At 41.8% G+C, this 21015-nt stretch overlaps 3 protein-coding genes across 7 annotated transcripts; 1 reads left to right on the top strand and 2 right to left on the bottom strand.

Moving 5' to 3' along the window:
* Positions 1–4018: 4018 nt before the first annotated feature.
* On the bottom strand, positions 4019–12483 carry tnfaip1 (tumor necrosis factor, alpha-induced protein 1 (endothelial)). Of its 3 annotated transcripts, none has more exons than XM_025898233.1 (8): positions 12365–12483; positions 10794–11149; positions 9752–9921; positions 6843–6926; positions 6488–6540; positions 6102–6297; positions 4535–4728; positions 4019–4403 (listed from the first exon to the last, which is right to left on the bottom strand). In XM_025898233.1, the coding sequence occupies exons 2-8, from the start codon at positions 11038–11040 to the stop codon at positions 4250–4252; spliced, it is 1098 nt and encodes a 365-aa protein (XP_025754018.1). In that variant the 5' UTR covers positions 11041–11149; positions 12365–12483; the 3' UTR covers positions 4019–4249. The 3 variants fall into 3 exon arrangements, with proteins under 3 accessions (XP_025754018.1, XP_013131990.1, XP_003453611.1); XM_013276536.3 differs by lacking the exon at positions 12365–12483 and adding an exon at positions 12051–12333; XM_003453563.5 differs by lacking the exon at positions 12365–12483 and adding an exon at positions 12051–12330 and having other exon boundaries at positions 4267–4728.
* On the top strand, positions 12472–15689 carry ift20 (intraflagellar transport 20 homolog (Chlamydomonas)). Of its 2 annotated transcripts, none has more exons than XM_005474417.4 (5): positions 12472–12609; positions 13929–14066; positions 14150–14235; positions 14392–14495; positions 15118–15689. In XM_005474417.4, exons 2-5 carry the CDS (start codon positions 13940–13942, stop codon positions 15389–15391), a joined length of 591 nt encoding a protein of 196 aa, XP_005474474.1. In that variant the 5' UTR covers positions 12472–12609; positions 13929–13939; the 3' UTR covers positions 15392–15689. The 2 variants fall into 2 exon arrangements, with proteins under 2 accessions (XP_005474474.1, XP_003453612.1); XM_003453564.5 differs by having other exon boundaries at positions 14981–15689.
* Positions 15690–16553: 864 nt separating this feature from the next.
* On the bottom strand, positions 16554–20990 carry lyrm9 (LYR motif containing 9). Of its 2 annotated transcripts, none has more exons than XM_005474418.2 (5): positions 20872–20990; positions 19384–19527; positions 17696–17788; positions 17540–17613; positions 16554–17129 (listed from the first exon to the last, which is right to left on the bottom strand). In XM_005474418.2, the coding sequence occupies exons 1-4, from the start codon at positions 20890–20892 to the stop codon at positions 17596–17598; spliced, it is 276 nt and encodes a 91-aa protein (XP_005474475.1). In that variant the 5' UTR covers positions 20893–20990; the 3' UTR covers positions 16554–17129; positions 17540–17595. The 2 variants fall into 2 exon arrangements, with proteins under 2 accessions (XP_005474475.1, XP_003453613.2); XM_003453565.3 differs by having other exon boundaries at positions 17546–17613.
* Positions 20991–21015: the final 25 nt, after the last annotated feature.

Raw genomic sequence — 21015 nt, 5'->3', positions numbered from 1 at the left:
CAGTCGTTTTCACAGAGTTGTGCGTTCACATTGAAACGGCCCAAAACGCTTACGTTCCAGTCCTGCGCATGTGCAAAAGCGAGTGAGAATTAAAGAATTTGAAGAAAAGCTATCTGGAGCATGTACAAACTGATATACAGTGTCTTGCAAAAGTATTCGGCCCCCTTGAACTTTCCCACATTTTGTCACATTACAGCCACAAACATGAATCAGTTTTATTGGAATTCCAGGTGAAAGACCAATACAAAGTGGTGTACACGTGAGAAGTGGAACGAAAATCATACATGATTCCAAACATTTTTTATAAATAAATAACTGCAAAGTGGGGTGTGCATAATTATTCAGCCCCCTTTGGTCTGAGTGCAGTCAGTTGCCCATAGACATTGCCTGATGAGTGCTAATGACTAAATAGAGTGCACCTGTGTGTAATCTAATGTCAGTACAAATACAGCTGCTCTGTGACGGCCTCAGAGGTTGTCTAAGAGAATATTGGGAGCAACAACACCATGAAGTCCAAAGAACACACCAGACAGGTCAGGGATAAAGTTATTGAGAAATTTAAAGCAGGCTTAGGCTACAAAAAGATTTCCCAAGCCTTGAACATCCCACGGAGCACTGTTCAAGCCATCATTCAGAAATGGAAGGAGTACGGCACAACTGTAAACCTACCAAGACAAGGCCGTCCACCTAAACTCACAGGCCGAACAAGGAGAGCGCTGATCAGAAATGCAGCCAAGAGGCCCATGGTGACTCTGGACGAGCTGCAGAGATCTACAGCTCAGGTGGGGGAATCTGTCCATAGGACAACTATTAGTCGTGCACTGCACAAAGTTGGCCTTTATGGAAGAGTGGCAAGAAGAAAGCCATTGTTAACAGAAAACCATAAGAAGTCCCGTTTGCAGTTTGCCACAAGCCATGTGGGGGACACAGCAAACATGTGGAAGAAGGTGCTCTGGTCAGATGAGACCAAAATGGAACTTTTTGGCCAAAATGCAAAACGCTATGTGTGGCGGAAAACTACCACTGCACATCACTCTGAACACACCATCCCCACTGTCACATATGGTGGTGGCAGCATCATGCTCTGGGGGTGCTTCTCTTCAGCAGGGACAGGGAAGCTGGTCAGAGTTGATGGGAAGATGGATGGAGCCAAATACAGGGCAATCTTGGAAGAAAACCTCTTGGAGTCTGCAAAAGACTTGAGACTGGGGCGGAGGTTCACCTTCCAGCAGGACAACGACCCTAAACATAAAGCCAGGGCAACAATGGAACGGTTTAAAACAAAACATATCCATGTGTTAGAATGGCCCAGTCAAAGTCCAGATCTAAATCCAATCCAGAATCTGTGGCAAGATCTGAAAACTGCTGTTCACAAACGCCGACAAATATATGTCAATGCTTTTGCATTCTTTCGCAAATGTAGCTGGGTAATTGTGTCATTGGCATCGATGAGCCACTGTCATTATGTGACATATTGAAATCGCGTTTGAATTTGTGCTTGTTTTTTGCTTTCACTTTGCGATCGCGCAAACTGTGTATAGAGAGCGGCAGCACTGATTGGTGAGTGACGATTAATTGCGCACCAATTCCTCTGACATCGTCTTATCACTCATTAGCTACTATTCAAACGTGACAAGTGAAATCTCCCACAGCAAGCTTAAACATGTGAGAGGTTGATTGTGCAGAGAATCGCTGACCGTTATGTGAGTGCGTGTGTAAAAGCAGCAGGATATATATTTTAGTTCTGCTGAGCCAAATAAGACAAGTCAGGGTGAAGAAGGGGCAGCCAAATAAAAGCCGACCACAAAACGGAAAAGTTATGACAAATCAGACTGAGGCAAAAAGAAAGCTCAGCTTTATGGTTTCATGGACAAAAGAATTTCTGTGGCTGGAATATGACGAGCTAAATAACCAGGGGTGCACATAAGTGGTCCGCAGGTGCGCATTTGATGTCAAAATAAAAAACGCGCACCAGATAAGAAGTTGCAACAGGCGTTTGCGCACATAAGATTTTCTGGAGGAGGACAGACATTTGTTTAGAACTCCTAAAGATGTCGAAGAAGCTCCTGTAAGCAATTACTTTGGTGTTCCTCCACCTCCAAAGAAATGTCAGAAGGAGTACGAACCGCAAAAGAAGCGCGTATTCTCGGAAAAGTGGTTGCAGGAGGTGAGCTGGCTTCAAACAAATGATGAACGCACAGATGTGGTGCAGAATATGCCGTGAAAATCCCACTCTAGCGGACAAAAACAGCGCCTTTTATATGTACGCAAACGCACGTTGCAACTTCTTATCTGGTGCGCGTTTTTTATTTTGACAGCAAATGCGCACCTGCGGACCACTTATGTGCATCCCTGTAAATAACATAATGTTCTGCCGGGTGTGTTGTTGGTTTTCCCTCGATTTCTGAGTCGACAAGCGCCTTTGTTACTGGGACCAGTAATTTTAAGAAAGACCCCCATTAGAAACCATGAGAAATGCAAGAAATGCATTATTGCTCAGTCTGCAATGTCTTTCCCAGAACAAACACCAATTGCAAACATGCAATTGGTGTGTTGCAAACAACATACCAAAAATAAACCTGAAAAATCTGTTTAGAACAGCGTACTATGTTGCAAAGAGTGAACTACCATTGGCCAAATTTAGCAGTCTTTGCAAACTTAAAAGCAAATGTCCTCGATCTTGGTTCCACTTACCTCTTACCCTTGACTTCAGTGGAAATTTCAGATTCAGGATCTGACACAGACTGATTCACACAGTTCTTACAAGTTCATAGAAATTTCTGTTCAATTAGAAACAAGTATTTGAGTTGATGATTGTAATTTTTATACAATGTTGTAATTTGGGTTTCAACAATTTTTTGATTAATGTTTTGTTTCCATTACAATATTATACTTTAATGTATAATATTGTAAAGGAAACAAAACATCAATCAAAAAATTGCTCTTTTTTATTCGAGCTACTTAAATTTATTGTGGGCTACCACAAACTGAAGACTCCCTGCCCGAAGGGCTACCAGGGATTTTGAAATTTTGCGAGCCCTGAATGCACTCCACTATCTTTGTTTAATTGGTCACATCAATGCATCACATGACAAAAATGTGTCATCTTTTTAGAAAGTCTGCGTCTGCAGTGTCCACACTGCGACGGGACAGCTCAGTTTTGACGGGAGGCCAAAACGGAGAGAAAACGATGGGTTTTCAGACGAAAACGCATTAGTGTGGACGTAGCCTGAGTAGCTGTTTAAGTGTTGCCCATTTACATACATGTAGGTAAATGCTGTCTTCTGTGACAATGACTGCAGCCACTCTGAACAGCATCTCTCACAACTCCAGCTCCAAGTTTTGGGAGTATCAAACTTCTTCATGCTTCAGTCCTCGAGGACCGGAGTCCTGAAACCTTTCCATGTGTCCCTGCTGCAACACACCTAAGTCGGTCATTAACAAGACTGTAGAACCTGACTGCGTGCTGGGTTAGGAAACCTCTCACCCTACTCAAGTATATTAAAGTGAAGCGTTTGGAAAAATATAAAAGTACTTTTACTGCACCATGTTCATTCACTCCTGAGCTGCTGTAACATGAATCAGGTGACCGAGCTGCCACCTCAGCATGCAGTCAAGTTCTATAGAGTCTTGCTAATGTTATTCAGGTGTGTTGCAGCAGGGACACGTGGAAAAGTTTCAGGACGCCGGCCCTCGAGGACCACCTGTGCTTGAGAGCATCTCCCTGCTGTCCCTTTTCCTTGATCCTGACGACAAAATCAACTGTCAGTAATCGAGAATCACCTTGTTGCTAGGTTCCTGTTTTTAAATGCTTGAATGACAAACAAACAAAAACAAAAACCCCACAGTCCTGTGAAAATGGTCAAGATCAAAGTTGTCTGAAGACTGAAATCTGAGGCGTTAGAATAGCTCAGCATCAGCTGGTATCTGAGTCGATTGTGTTTAAATCCTCTGACAGCTGAGCTCAAACCACTGAGATTTCAATAACACCTGCCTCCCACAAACAAAGACAAACAAATACAGAATAACAGTAACTTTTATCTTAGAGGCATTATGGAAAACTCCATTAAAACATCTTCGAGGCAAAGCATTTCCAGTAAACCTCCAGCAGATTCGTCACGGGCAAACAACAACCTGTAAATGTGTATGTGAAAAAATACGGTCTATAAATGTGAAACATGCTTTGCTGCTATGTGTGCTATGATGGTTTTAATAAACAATGCATAGTAGTGATTATCTTTGTTGCACTTCAAACTGTACATTTGATTAAAAAAGAAAAAGCTGCAGGTCTTCTGTGTTTAAAGGAGCTGCTCTGAATCCTGATGATGTGTAAAGTATGAATGAGCAGAGAACATCTACAGTCACGTGCAGTTTCACTGAGGCCATCACTTGGACCTCTGAGACTGCAGAAAGTAATAAAACAAAAACATATGAGCATCAATTGGACTTTAAGTTCATCATTATCAAAAAAGAAAAGCTGCAGTCTGTCCAGCGGTCTTAGTGTCCCAGCTGCCTGTCGTCATATGTGCTGTACCTCTTGACGTGGATTCTACGGACACGCTCGCGCAGTTCGGGACCTCCGGGCCCCTCCTCCTCCTCGCTGTGAGAGCCACAGTTGTTGTATCTCCGACGCGTGGCCTCGAGCAGGGAGTTGTCGGGCAGCGGCATCGTTTCGTAAAGCAAGGTGTTCAGAGTCTCCTCGTAGATTCGAGCTTCAGGGAATTCCACCTGAGAAGGAGCGATTGAAAGAAACGTATAGACTTATGCTGATCAGTCACAACATTACAGGCCTGTGAGGTCTCGATGCACTGCACTGGTCCTGGTGTGGACTGCAGGTCAGCAGTGTGTGTGTCCAGTGTTTAGACTCAATTCAATTCAATTCAATTTTATTTATATAGCGCCAAATCACAACAAAAGTCGCCTCAAGGCGCTTTATATTGTACAGTAGATAGCACAATAATAAATACAGAGAAAAACCCAACAATCATATGACCCCCTATGAGCAAGCACTTTGGCGACAGTGGGAAGGAAAAACTCCCTTTTAACAGGAAGAAACCTCCGGCAGAACCAGGCTCAGGGAGGGGCGGGGCCATCTGCTGCGACCGGTTGGGGTGAAAGAAGGAAAACAGGATGAAAGACATGCTGTGGAAGAGAGACAGAGATTAATAACAGATATGATTCGATGCAGAGAGGTCTATTAGCACATAGTGAGTGAGAAAGGTGACTGGAAGGGAAAAACTCAATGCATCATGGGAATCCCCGGCAGCCTACGTCTATTGCAGCATAACTAAGGGAGGATTCAGGGTCACCTGGTCCAGCCCTAACTATATGCTTTAGCAAAAAGGAAAGTTTGAAGCCTAATCTTGAAAGTAGAGATAGTGTCTGTCTCATCCATAAGCGTGTGCTCAGTTTTTAATGTTGTCTTACTTTTAGTTCACAAATTCAACGACCTGTATGTGTGTAAAACAAGCAACAAAGTGCACAAAGCTGCTGTCAAACAAGTGTGAAGGAGATGCGCGCTCTCTGGTGACTTTCAAAGGAATGACACCACAGCCACCGTCATCCACAGCTTCAATGTACCGTTTCACACTGACTTCCACTCTGGTGGCAGCTTGCTTACATTTGGACAGCTGAAGTTTTTCACAAATTAACTATAAAAGGTTTTTTTTGTGCTGTGTTTGCCATTTACATGATATGGAAGAGGATTAGGGCCACTGGGAAAAAAAAAAAAAAAGTGGGCACGGCTTTTTTTTTCTCCTTCTTTTCCAGAATTCTGAGATTAAAGTCAGAATTCTGACTTTAATCTCAGAATTACTGAAATCTTTCATACTGAAGAAAAGCTAAAAAAAAAAAAAAAAAAAAAAAAAAAAAGCTCTTTATGGAAGATCAGCTGGCAAACACAGCGCAGTCATCAGCATGCCAGCAGCAGAGCCTTCAGTCCAGCGTCCATGATGAAGGGTCAGAGAGGTCATGGCTGTGACCCAGAAACTATGCTGAGCCTAATAAGAATCTAACTGGAGGAACTCGGTACCCCGGAGAAAACCCACAAAACACAAAGAGCAACACGAGAGATTCCCACCAGCTGCTCCGCTCAGCCTCACCTTGGTCTGCTTCTTCTCAGTGGCGTAGACGATGGAGGTGCAGCAAACCTCAGACAGCTTGCGGCCCTGGCCATAAAAGGACCAGCAGCAGATCTCGTCCCCGATCACGTCTTTGATGAAGAGGATGCGGCCGTTGAAGCTGAGAGACAGCCGGTCGAACAGCTCGATGTTCTTCAATAGGTGGTCGTCAGAGTTGCTGTTGAGATAAAGGCAGAGTGATGTAGAGCAGAGGCTCTTCACTGCAGTCTGGACCACGAGCTCGTTACAGTTTATCAGCTTCAAAATAATAATCAACAGTCTCCCCTCACCGAGTACTTTGAAAGGAAGGAAAACAATTATTCTTGCATTACGAGAGGCAATAAGATCTTTGGAAGAACCTTTGTTACCTGGTGTAGGAGTACTTGTTGTTGCTTCTGTTGTACACCAGCTTCACGACAGGCTAGCAGGAGCAAGCACAAAGGTCAAACATCTGAATTCCACTGCGTTAATATTCAAGCAGGCATTTAAAATACTGCAGGAGTACTATAATAAAATATATTTATATGAGTGCAGCCTCTAAAAAGAGAGTTATAAGATGTGTTAGAGATCAGCTACAATCACGTTTTACTTAATTTACTGTTTCTGCTGTAACAATGAAAATGACCTAAGCTACACTCATATTGAAGCTATAATAAAAAACACATTGTTTCAGCAATGACAGCCTTACTTATAATAACAAATAACAGTGATGCTCTCATGTACCTTGGAAGAAGACTGGATGAGCTTCTCTTCTTCCTTAATGGAGGTGACTACAGGTATAACACACATGGGTTGCTCTTTATTACCCTGTTAACAATAATTATAATTAATTTACAGTTTACATCCGAGATCATAACAGTCTTGCTTTTCCTGGAAGTTTAACAGTAACCAACCAGAAGGAGGCTGATCCACAGAGACATGTTTGTAGCTTCACAGAGAACCTGAGACAAACTGTGGGTGGTTATAGTGGGCAGAGTTTTACACAGGGCGTCTTTCCCGTCACAGCCCCAAACAAGACTCTGTGTTCCTGGCTGGAATTGGACCAGCAACCTTACACTTGCTAAGTAAATGTGTAAACCACTACACTGAAGGCCAGCACTGTGAGTGGCATCCCTGAATTTAAACTGAATGTAACTCCTCAGTGACCACGCGAGTAACACAAACTAGGATTTGGGGAGTCACATGATCAGACACTGCTCGCTTTACACCTCTGACATTTCTATTTTTTTAAAGTCAACAGCGAGATGAATATTTGACAGCTTTGAAAAAGGTATTTTATCTCCAAATGTTTTCTTCTCAGCACTTGCATGACTCCTGCACAGCAAGAACAGAGTAATGTGTTTCCAGCACATGATACCAAAAGTCTTCACTAAATTCAAAAACAGAGGGACGGGCCTCAGCTCACAAAACATGTCACAGGCGAGACAGAGCTCATCTTTGGGCCTGGTGAACTGGCATTTATAGATGATCTCACTGCTAATGCAAGTAACAGGTTAACAGGAGTGTTGTGTGAGCAGGAGTAACCACAGAGTAGGGCTGGGCCATATTATACCGTTCACGGTAATACTGGTACAATGTTAGGCAACGATAAGAAAATGAAATATCGCGATAGAATATGGGTAAAACGCGCATGCGCAGTACCTTTGTTTTCATACGCACATGGCCGATTGTTGAGTGAAACGGATGAACCAGAATTGGTTTGTAAAAATGGTGCAACGTCAGTGATGTGGAACTGGTTTGGTGTTTGTAAAGCACAGTTTTTTGCAGAACATGCAAGCGGGCCGTCGTTATTGCCGTATTTGTCGGACTAAGGTGCTCGTAAATCTGGGAGTAATCTGGGTCCTAAACTCCGTCTCTTTCAGGTCCCAAAGTCAAACGAACACAGAGCATCACTGAGAGTTAAAAATTGTCTAAATTCTTTCATCCTTAATAAAACGATCAGCATTGCTGCTTTACCAGGTGTAACAATTAAGTTTAACATCCAGGCATCCATGAAAACAGAATTTATTACATTTAACGGAGTTAGAAGTTAGCAGGAAGCTAGCGGAAGTTAGCTCGCTAGTTTCGCTAGTAACCTAAGCATGATATAGCATGTTCTGACTGAGAGATTTCTGAAAAAATTCAAACATACAGCTCTGCTATCACTTCCAACATAAATGAAGACAGAAAACTAAACAGCAGTGACGTTTGTAGGGTTACTGAAGTTGGGCTAGCTGGTATATAATGATGTGCTACGCTATCGCTAGCAACACAGCTATGTTAGCATAACATAAACAGTGAAGCTGGAGGATGAAGGCTAACACTTTTCCACTCGATAAAAGTTAACGTGAGGGTTCCCGATGGTTAGGGAGAAATGCAATCGCATGGCAGGATGCTGTAAACGGACCAAACTTCAGTCAGGAGAACAACTGAGATAATCCATCCACAATACGAGGTTAGTCATTAATATACTGCAACAACATGGGAATAGAGCAGCTGTGATAGAACACAGCATTAATGAATCAATGGTACAGAAGTGGAGGAAGCAAGAAGAATGAGCTGAATAAAGTTTGATTTATCTGACTGCTTTGTTTCGCTTAATGTGCCTTATAATCCCGTGCACCTTATGGTCCGAAAAATACATATTTGGCTTTTTTATTTGGCACACTGCAGTTTAATGTTGCAAAGCACCTCTTTTTAACTACAGTGGATATTATACATGGTTATGCTCAGGATATGTCAGCCCATTTCTACTGGAAATGCCTTTTGGTTAAACTTTCAGCAAGGAATTTGCATTTGCACTGTTAAATTTTTATGTAGCTTTAATGCATATAAAAAAACAAAACAAAACAAAAAAACAGCTGCTTGTTTAAGTGAAAATAAATGGATGGGGTTTTTTTGCGCTAGTAAAGTTGTGGAGTTATATTTTGTCTTGCATCAATTATATCGTCAGTTATATTGTTATCGCAAATTTTCAAATATATATCGTGATAAATATTTTTGGCCATATCGCCCTGCTCTACCACAGAGGTTACATCATGGAGAATTGCAGCCCTGCTGTGTTCATCAGCTGATCACAGAGCTGAAGATCAGACTAAAGGCCGCGTCCGCACAACCAACAAGAATCAGTATGATTATTAATGATGGTAAATGGCCTGTATTTGTATAGCGCTTTACTAGTCCCTCAGGACCCCAAAGCACTTTACACATTCAGTCATTCACACACTGGTGATGGCAAGCTACATTGTAGCCACAGCCACCCTGGGGCGCACTGACAGAGGCGAGGCGAGGCTGCCGGACGCTGGCGCCACCGAGCCCTCTGACCACCACCAGTAGGCAATGGGTGAAGTGTCTTGCCCAAGGACACAACGACCGAGACTGTCCAAGCCGGGGCTCGAACCGGCAACCTTCCGATTACAAGGCGAACTCCCAACTCTTGAGCCACGATGATGATGATGATGATAATGTGATAATATGAGTGTCTAGAGCTACTCCCATTTGTGTAAGCTTATTTAGATCACAGTTTGGCACTCGAAAGTAGTTCCAGTATTTCATTTTTGGGTACTGAAGCTCTGCAGTCTGAAGAGCAACAAAGAATGTGTGAGTGTCCCAACACTGTGTGGACCGTACGAGTCAGTTTGGATGGAACTGACCTGCAGGGAGTTTTGGCAAAGCTCCACTAGGCCCTGGACAAGGAAATGCTTTGCCTCGACCAGCAGCTCCTGGACAGCCTGTCGACCTTTGGGTAAGGCAACTCTGCCATCTCGAAGGTAGCACAGGATGCTGCCAAAGTGCTTCCCGCTGCGGTCGATCAGGATCCAACCTGAACAAAAAGAGACAGCGCTGAGAATATGGACCTGCTGCGGCACCTCAAAGGAAACAGCGTGTAGCCGACATGACAGCAAACCCAACATCTCTGAGAGGAAGCTGTGTGCAAGTCTCGCTGGGGTTACTGCTGTCAAAATGTCTTATCCACTGTTGGACCGGCCTTTTATTAGCAAGCCCATAGGTTTTTATTTCAGACACTCTAGGACACATTCATGGAGAGCAAATTATGAAGGTCAAAAAACTTTATATTTTAACTGGTCTGTGCAACTTCTGCAGCTTGCTGCTAAAAACCTTGTTGGTAAACTGATCACTGTGAAACTTTTCTGCACGAGTTCATGGTAAACATGTTCCTGTTCATGTAAGAAAAAGCATATATGAAGCTTTAGAGGACACTTCAGCATTTCCTCTTCTGTGCTTGTCTGGGTGCAGATGTCAGAGTCAGACTATCAACAGCTGACAAGTCTGTTTGATATCAAATAGAGTTTAGATCAGTGCAACTCTGCAGATGAACTACTCTATAAGAAAGACGTCTGCTGAAAAACTAACTGTTGCATAGTTGACGTCAACGAGCATTTTCCATAAACGACAGAGAGCGAGTTGTTTATGGAACGACTGCCTCCCCACTATCCAAACGTGTCAGAAAAAGCACCTGTTGTTTAATCAGTACAGATTAAAATAAATGAGCTAAAATTTAATTCAAAGTGACTGAAATTTAAAGTCAAGCTTTGATTATGAGCCAGAATCGTAACTTAAACATTTACTGGAACTTTTGTAATCTTTCCTACTTTAAACACAGTGAATATATGCATGCAAAGTATGTGACGTTATACTTAGGGAAACTTGTATCAGCAGCTCAGAAATGCTCACCGTCTTTATCTGTGAACACTTCCTTCTTTCCACTGAACATAGCCTTCAGCATGGAGTTTTGCCTGGTGAGCACCTGCAGCGTTGTATAAAACAGCATCCCTCCAACGTTGAGCCGAACATACTTGTTGCCTAAGCCCACTGCTCCGCGATGACTACAGGTCTTGGTCTTGGGACAAGCCAGAGGAAGGTCTGGGGAGGCGGTTTCGGACTTGCTGAGGTCCTGGGGTAGGCAGCTGTCCCCAGACATGTCCCTTTGGAGATAGATGACCACCCTGCAGACGGAGGTCCGCAGGTCCCCCGCCGTGTTGACCGCTACTGATGAGGCTGCCACAACCTCCTGGTGCTCCAGGTCATTCCTGAACAAAACAAAACAAACAAGAGTCCTGAATCACTCCCAGAAATTCTCAGTGGAGCTACACGGACGTCAGAGTTGATCAAGACTGTTGCATTAATCAAATAAAACACGCAGAGATTGAGGGGAATCTTCCCAACCCAGAGTGGAAACCACCTTCCCTACTGTTATCTCTCCCTCAGTTCCCCTCCCTCAGAGGAATGAGGCTGGACCGGAAACTGAAAGGGTGGGAAGGGGGCACATATAATTAGTCACTGAAAAGAGTCACACAAAAAGCTTCAATCGCGTTATGTTTTCCTTGGGAATGGCAGTAAAAATATTTATTTTTCAACTTTAAATCACTACTAACGGGTAAAAGGCTCCAATAATCTCGTCCAGCTTTTGTTGAGTGCGCATGTCAAAGAAAGAGACCGTTTAGCAGCAGAATGACTTTCAGCAAACTAACCAGATGCATTCACGTGTCAGTGGGGGGTCAGGTTACTCGGCATGCTTTGTTCGGTCGAAACGTTAATATGGACTCGTTTCACACCGTTACGTTATAACCGATAATTCACCGAATTCTTTAAATGGTACCGCTAGTGGATTATTAGCTTTGCGTCAATGTTTCACCGCAGGTGTGTTTTGCTAAGGTTAGCTAATGTTTGAGCAGGATGTCAAGACTTCGAACACGAAAACCTGGAAATCCTAGATCTTGAAAATGTGTTTATGTAAGCACGTTTTCAATCTATTCAAAGATAGCAAAGCCTAAATATGACGCAGAGAAACTCTTTACTTTGCCAAGTAAGTGTGTCACACTCAACAAGTCACATGAAATTGCCAGATTTCAGTGGAAAGCTCAACGTTGTCGCCCTTCGCTACATCCTGAGAGTAAACGACACTAAATAAGTCTACAAACATTTACTTACCGACCTCCCTGCGCTGTATTTGGGTTGTCAGATAAATGTACACCGGCAGTCAACTTTATCGCCGCTGCATTTCCACAACAGTATAAAGGTTTTATACTGTTAAAAAAGAAAAAGAAGTTCAACCAACTAAAACCCACGCCTTCTTCTTCCACCGAGTTTACGCTGGCCTTCAATTGCAAAGCACAATGCTGTCCTCGTCCGTCAGTAACAGGTATTGCAAGACAAAGTGCCCTGCCTTCATTGGATTGGAATGTTCGTGTACACGCCAGCCCCGTTCCATTTCATTCAGCTATCACGCCTCCCACAGGTCTTACCTTGGTTTTTCAGTTTTAACTCTGTGTTGTGACTGTAGGAAGCACCTTTTATAAAATACAGAAGTGCCTTCATATTATAGGGCTCTGGATGAGCCAGGTTACGGAAACAAACACACACACACACAAACACAGGGAGGAGCGTTTGGTTTCCCTGGCAGCAAGAGGATGAGGAGGAGCTTTGGTTGGTTGTTACTCTGCCACATAGTCAAACAACAGAGAACCATCTGTGACTGCGGTCAAAAGAGGTAAAAGAACACGTACAAGCGTTTTTAAATCATGTTAGGGGTTAATGAAACCGTGTTGTCCACGTAGGTTTATTAGCTTTAACGGGGCTAATGTGTTGCGTCCAAATAGCGTTAGTGAGCAGCTTAGCTAACTAGCTATTTGAATTAGCTAACTAATTTTAGCAAGCTAGCTAACGGTGTTAGCCTGGGTCACAGATTTCGACTGGCAAGAAATAGTGAATAATACTACAGCTTTCTTTTGTTTTACTTATTCAGACTGTTTATAACGTTTTTGTACATTCAAATAAGTTAAGGTTAGTTTCCATTGTATCCGACGTTAATGTGATTCTGATGACTTACACTGGGGAAGCCTGTAGTTATGTGTACGTGTTTATTTAATGATAATTTGACCGTAAATAGTTAATAGAGCTGCTTGTAAAATGTTCGCTTCGGACCTGTCTGTCACTGAAGACCATAGTTCAACGAAAAGTTCATTTTGCATGAACGGACCATATGTTACCGTTATTGGCTAAACGTGACTGGACGTCCAGACATACAGTCAAAAACAAGGCTCCGAAGCCTGGTTGGAAACACCGACGTCATGTTACCATGGCTAACTGAGGTCTTCGGTTTCATACAGGTGGCTTCCCTGCTGCGATATCTTTGATTGTTAGCGAGTAGAACAAACATGATGACACCAAACTCCCAGAAACCTTCAATCAGCAGCAGCAGAAACAACCACAACACAGGGCTCAACACATAGCTAGATAGTGCTGTGGCACGATAGACGTAACAATGACCTCACTAGACCTTCCAGTTTAGTTTGTTGGTTTCTTTACCTGCAGTTTGATGTACTTTGTGACTTTTGATGTTTTAAGACAGCAAATAATGAACAAAAAGACAATATTATTTTAGTATTATTATAATTATTTTATAACTTATGTTTATAATATATAATAATAATATTATTATATTGTTGTTGTTAGGCACCATAGGGTGAGACTATATGTCGCTGATCTGTCACAGGGCTAACACAGAGAGACAGACAGCCATTTGCACTCACAGTCACATCTATGGGCAATTTAGAATCACCAGTTAACCAGTTGTCTCCGTGGGAGGAAGCTGGAGAAAACCGATGCAAACACAGTGTTAGTAAATGAGGGCCAGATGAAGTCATCTGTAGTGTAAGATTTTATATCGGGCTGAAAAGCCTGCTAACTACAGTAGCAGTTAAAGGACTTGTTCTGGATGCTGATACTGATATCAAAGCTGTTTTATACGTGTTTAACTTCTCTCATGCTGGTCTTCCTCTATCACTCTTTCTGTCTCCTTTGTGACAGGCCCCGTGGCTATGGCTACAGACCCATTAGCTGAGGCAGGCTTTTATTTTGATGAACTCAACAAGCTGCGAGTGTTGGAGCCTGATGTCAGCCAGAAGACTTCAGAGCTCAAAGAAGAGTGCAAAGAGTTTGTGGACAGTAAGCACAGATCACATTTAGTTTAACCTGCCCTCCTAACATTAGCAGGTCCTGCATGTACAGACACGTGTTCTTCTTTACAGAAATTGGCCAGTTTCAGAAGATAGTGGGAGGTCTGATTGAGCTCGTGGATGACCTGGCAAAAGAAGCAGAGACTGAAAAGATGAAGGTAAGCTCAATATTTGACGACTTTTCATTGGCTCTTGCAAAAGAAGTTGTAGTGCTCGTGTACTAAAGCTTTATAACATCTGACTGTGCCTGTATGATATGTGATCATGAGAATAAGACTTTTTATCAGGTATGATTCTGTGTTGTTCTCCTTCAGGCCATTGGAGCCAGAAACCTGCTGACATCTGTAGCAAAGCAAAGAGAGGCCCAGCAGCAGCAGCTTCAGGCTCTCATAGCAGAGAAGAAGATGCAGCTTGAAAGGTAATATAGAAAAAAAATGAGTGGGTAAAGACACTCATCTGTGCAGGACAGTAGGCTATGGTGTCCCATGTGTATAATCAGGGATATGACAATTCTCCAAAACCTCGTTGTTTTTTTTTTTTTTACAGGACGTGAAACACAATAGAAAAAACACATTTAGGATAAACTTCCCAGCTTTCAACAGACCAGCAAGCTCCATGTTGTTGTTATTGTCACAGAGTTATACAATATTGCATTTATATTGAATTCCAATGTTTGTTTAATTGTAACACTCCTAAAAAAATAACAATAGTACTCGTGTGCGCCTAAATGAATGCCTCGTGTGGAGTACATATATATTTTCTGTGCAGAGTAGAAACATTTCTGTACACATGCTAGTGGAGGAGGCCCAGTGCTGTCCTAATGTGTGGTAGGCATAAGTAAAGGATAGTCTGGTATCTCTTTCTTATGCCTGTCTGCTGTTTTCTGTTGTGTCCTTGTCACAGGTATCGTATAGAGTACGAAGCTTTGTCCAAAGTGGAGTCAGAGCAGAACGAATTCATTGACCAGTTTATTCTCCAGAAGTAAGAACTCCCGAGACCAAACAATCTGCGACTCTCCTCAGTGCCTATCCCATTTTCAGAGAACTACTTCGCTGCAGCTCCTTTTCCGAAGTGGTCCCAAAACTCCGACGTCACGGACCTCCTCTGACTGCCTGCTGTTCCCACTGTGGACAGGTGTGTGCATTTACAGTGCAGGGAGCTTCAAGTGCTCATCTCTGTTGGCATCAAATGCCTCGACATGTCACACCAACACTGAAGACGATGGAGCTATTTATACAAAGAGAACCTATTTATACTATTTATACCTTAGTCTGTATATCTAGTTTTATTACTTTTTGTATCAATGGAGATTAATACTGCATGTGCATGTAGCTGTAAATAAGTTTCAGTTCAAGAAAAATGAGCAGACCAGGATGTTTTTGTTTTATTCCATTGGTTGGTGCAGCCAGTACATAAGAAACATTCTCCTCATTGTTTTCTCGTATGTGTATCCTTGTTATCCAGCATTCATTTGAGAAAAATGGTTATACTTGAATACTGTATGTTGCACAAAAGTATCATCTTTGCCTCCAAGCTGTAGAAGAGGTGTGTGAGCAAAGTTTAACAATGTGCTATTAAGTATTGTGTTAATAAAGATTACTTGATATGCAAATATTCTGGCATTGTTTGACCTCACATAGGGAAGAACATTCAAAGCATGTCACGAGCCTGAAACTGCAGAGGACAGTTCACGTGTGCTTTATATACTGTAGGTCTACGGATGGAGTCACCTAAACTCCTTCCAACTGGTTGTGACAAACTGTGGCTGAAATCTGATCTCGAGTCAGTTCTTTTTCTTCTTTCAGTACTTAAATAGCAACACTTGGAAAATCCTCATTTACTAAAAGAAAAGAGAAATATCTTTGCTTCTCTTCCCCTGCGATCCTGGATCGTACACCCTCCAGTGATGCAACATCAGAGCAGCTTTTCTATTCGTCCAACCACTGATTAGACATTGACCTGTAAATCTGCTGAAACAGGCCTTTAGGATCTAATCCAGGAAGTCTGAAAGGGCAGCCTGACAGCTAAAGTTTCTTTTAGGTGATTAACATTGATTTTGTTGTTGACACCATCAATAGGAGTACATTATATTACACTGTCTGCTTTTTCAAACATGTCCATCACCACTGTGTACAGTACACTGACTGTAGCTCACAGACTGTATAATGGATCTCACGACCACTAACATTACTACAGAGTAATGTTAGTTACAGTTTAGACTAGGGCTGGGTGACGTGACCTCAGATGAAAATCACAATGAACTCGTTTTATCTTTATTACAACTACTGAATAATTATTTTATACACAGAGTGCAACAAGAACGTATTCACAGCGCTTCACTTGTCCCACGTTTTGTCATGTTCCAGCCTTTTTCCAAACTAGATTCATTTTTCACTTCAAATTTCGACACACAACACCCCATAACCCCGTGCAGTCAGGTTGTACTGTAAATATGTGAACTGTTAAAGGTGGGATATTTTTAATTGGTGACACAATTGTCCTCCAAGTGTTGCAACAGATTTGTAGCATTATTGTTCGATGATGAAATGTTTTACTCCTCTTTGTTTGAAGTCGTCTTTACTAAAGTCAAACGTGTCCAAACAACAGACGTGAGATTTGAAGGTGTGCACACAGCTCGATGTGTTGATTTGTTTGTTTTTCTCCATGATGCTGCAGAAGGCACAGAGTCACATGACAACACAGAATTTTAAAAAACTGAAATAACCGACACGGGAAAGATTACGTGGCTTAGAGATTCCGAGTGTCAGCTTCCTTCTTGACTGCCCAGCTCTAGTAAGGAACACAGCTGATTTGATGCTAGCTGTCTCAAACAAAGCAGTAAAGTATTTCAGGACAAGAATGTAAAGTACTTCCATACCAGACTTTTACTATTAACAAGTACAGGCAGAGATATGGTAGCAGCTGTACTTGCTGCCATCTTCCATGTCCTCCTCCTTCTTCTTCAGCATGGAAGATAATCTAGAACCCTTGTAGGCGTATGTGGTCCCCTTCAGTTTTGCTTCTACGTCATTACATATGCAGCCCGAGGAAGCTACGGCAGGAAAGGAAAAACAAACAAAAAACAAGTACTGTAGCATTTTTCACAGTTCTGGTACTGAAAGTTAGTACCTTTTCTAGTAGGCTGTAAACATATTTAAAGTTTTACATGTGCATTAAGGTGGAAGTCACTTCTGGCGCCATGTTCAGACAACACTGTTCATCATTCAGACACAGAGGCTGTAGAGGCTATTGATATGTATATAAAGCATAAAACCATGAACTCTTTGTAGTTCGCTGAATAGTTTCAGTTTCCGTCTCCTGTTCGACTTTTGCTCCAAGGAAAAAACCAACCAAGTTCATGGTTGCACATTTAATGGCATAGTTTGAGAGCAGTATTTACAGCGAGTCATTGGTCATCCCTCAAAAAATAACACCCTGAGCACTCGTAGACAGCGACAGCACCTTTACCAGTGTGACTCCAGGACAGCCCTGCAAAATGCACCACCGTGGACACGCTCTCATTTCTTCTTGGTATACTGTGAATGACAAACGAAATGAACATTACACTTTATGTTCATGTGTGTAAGACCTTGGAGGTCTTCTTTCCTTTATCCTTACTTTATCGAGAATCCAGTCAGCATCTGCAATCGCTCTCTGGATGATCATCTGTATCCTCTCAGGGTCGTCTTCATCTGAGTGGCTGTTGTAACCCTCGAAACAAACAGCAAACAAAGACTTTATGATCTTGGCAGAAACTACTTTCAGCAGTAATGATGATGATGATACATTAATGGTGTATGAGTCACAGTTATTGGTTGTTATGGTGACCATAAACATGTCAGCACTATCTAAAAATAAAAATCAATACTGCAGCACGAAGGTCAAAGGTCAGCAGTTTGCCTTCACAAGGAACGGCTCGTTAACAATTCGACTGTTCTACTGCTGCTGCCAGCCAATCACATCACAACAGAAACAGAAAATAAGGTTAGTGATGAAGGCAGCATTAGATCGCCCTCTTCACATCGCTGCAACAACTGCTTTCTGTGTAGAACTGTGCACGAGCTATTTTTAAGATATTTTGTTGCTTTTCTCCATTTTATACTATTATCAATTAAAAATTGTCACATTTTTAACATTTCTGTTGACTTAAAGTACACAACACACGTGTCTGAGGTGGTCAGTATGGACTCTAAGACTGGTGTTATCAGTACAGTCAACAAAAGATGAATTCTATTAAACATCACTCAAATCTCCTGATACAAGTCATTTCTGATCCACATCACAATATTGGCATTTTCTGTAAATTCAGTGAATAGTTTATATAATGAACACATTGAAAGTACTGCTTGTTTTTTACTTAATTGAAATAATAAAAAGTTAAATAAATATGATTATAAATAAACCCCACACAGTCACATGTTGTGTGTTTTGATCAGTGAACAAAACCATATATGTATATTTATCTTCATGATTCTTTGTGCTTCTCATCATAAACGCTCTCTGTACTCTTTGACATGATTCTTGCTTAGGTGGTGTCAGAGGTCTGTGGTGGGGGGCTGGGTCAGATTATACAGTTTTCTGCTCCATGTCAGACTTTGTTACAGAGGTAACCCCTCGTTTAGGAACGAGCCCCTCGATTTGTTTTGTCTGGTCCTTCTGTGTTGCCGTGGTGACTACAGTCATCTAAAGCAGCAGTGAAAAAGTATTGCAGTTATTGGTGTATTTCACACAGTACAAAATAAACGGTAGAATATAATATGGAACAATCGGCTTTGTCATTTGATATATTTCATCACATCGCACGGCCATAAATTCAGTTTTATTTATATAGCTGCTCTCCTCAAGGCACTTTATATTGTAAGATCAAGACTCTACAGTAATACAAAGATTACTGAATTATCCCAAAAACACACCAGGTTCGGTGGGTCTCTTCCTGTTAAAGTGAAGTTCTTCCTCCCCACTGTCACCCTGTGATCATGTGACTGTTCTCTCTTTATTAATGCCAGGTCCCTGAAGTAACTATTGTGTGAACCGGTGCTTAATAAAGACGGCTCACTAATTCTGCATTGGGACAATTTTCATCGTTTTCCCGATCCTCACTATGTGCAGGATTATATGAATACTTCATGATTGCAGATCTTGCCATTGATTCTCAATGAGCTGCTTAAAACCATTTCTCTGTGTCAGATGTGATGTAGCTCAGTTAGTTTTGAAACACAAGAGTCCAAAAGGTATTAAAGTTACCGTCACAGTTTCACTTGGAAAACATTTTGCTTGTCATTGATCGGTGCATAAGATGCCCTCACCTGTCTTATGGCATGTCGATAGTGTTGCTGCATCGCTGTGGATGGTAACTGCCTGCAGCACCTGAGCAGGTATCGATACAGCTGCAATGGAGTGTGGACCAACTCGGCTCCAGCTAAAGGTGGCATCCCTTCCTGGTTAAACAGCTGTTGATAAAAATAAAAACAGACTCTGAGTGTAGACTGCAGATGTAAGAACATCTGGGCTGAGTGTGTCAGCAGGGGAAAGCACATACGTTTTAATATAATGCTGTGAAGCTTTTATAGAGATGATTCCCCAACAGCAGTAACACTAACAAGATGCCTGGAAACATAAATCTGGTACAGGCATGTGGTTAATGGTTTCAGATACATGAAGCATCTGTACAGAACAAGTATTAGTAATGCCAACACCAGTGTTGTGCCAAAAACTGATTTCCAATGTTTCTGTGTGTTTTTTATGTGTAATATCTTTACGTATGTTGGTTAATAGACTTCAGTGAACAGGGTTTACAAAGGGGTTATATATAAAATTTAAAAATTACCTGTTTTTCAAGTATCTTTATATTTATATTTATCTATACTTACATTATAACCAATCCAGTCCTTTTTGTCCAGTTAAAATATGTTTACAGAACTATTGTTATATTTGTTGCAATTTCTGCAGCCCTCTTGGCCAGATTACTCTGAAAAAAATACATTTTTAATGTCAACAAGATGTTCTTTCAACTGGAAAAATTAAGGATATATAAAAGTCGCTGCCAAAAACTGACTGCAGCTTCTACCTTGTGACATGAATGTTGTTTGTGCCTCAAGATGACTTGATATCATTCATGAGGGATACATTTGACATTTGTTTCACATATTATAGACCAACAAGTTATTTATAGCAGTTTAAATACGAGCAATCATTTTTTGGCACAACACCGGCCTGGATCAGAAGGACATTGGCTAGCTTGTCAGGTTTTGTGTAGTTTTGGCGCCCTGGGGAAAAGAGAGCTGGGCTAAAGTAGTTCAAACTACATTAAAAATAATAATAATGATACCGACAAATGGAGATAAAATAATACCCCAGATACAGCAGAGACGTGGACAACATAAAGATCACCTATCAGCCACAAACATGAAAATACACTCTGCTCAGTGTCCATCATTCAGTTTCCAGTTAATCAAGCAGGACTACTCGCAGTTAGCCAGCTAACTTTGAAACTTATTCCAATGTAGCAATATAAAAAATTCAAAAAGCTCCACGTGGCAGTAAAATATTTAGGTTTCGCTCTCGGTGTTTAGAAATTGCTTTCATCCTGACCTTCCAGATTTAGGTTTGGCTGCTCTGGATGTAAACAGTGTTGCTAACTGAGGCTAGCTAATCACTGACAGAAGCATTCTTTTCCACAGGTTGGAGGCTACACTGTTACTATAAAGCACGCGTGGGCATGCCTACTGTAGCTGTGAACTGCAGGCTGTCAGCGTGAACGAAACATCACAGAACTCTCCTCAGAGTCTTCTTACTTCTATGACCACTGCATTCATAAGCTCCAACTGTAATGTTACCCGGATGTATTCGATGCCCGTCTTCTTCTATGGTTGGCAAATATGTTACATTGAAAGAGCATCGACCCCTGTTGTTGGATCTATAAACTACAAACATAGGTA

The sequence above is a fragment of the Oreochromis niloticus genome, linkage group LG14, assembly GCF_001858045.2.
Source record: "Oreochromis niloticus isolate F11D_XX linkage group LG14, O_niloticus_UMD_NMBU, whole genome shotgun sequence".
NCBI lineage: Eukaryota > Metazoa > Chordata > Actinopteri > Cichliformes > Cichlidae > Oreochromis > Oreochromis niloticus.
The sequence above is the reverse complement of the archived record's forward strand: the minus strand, read 5'-3'. Positions and strand labels throughout refer to the sequence as shown.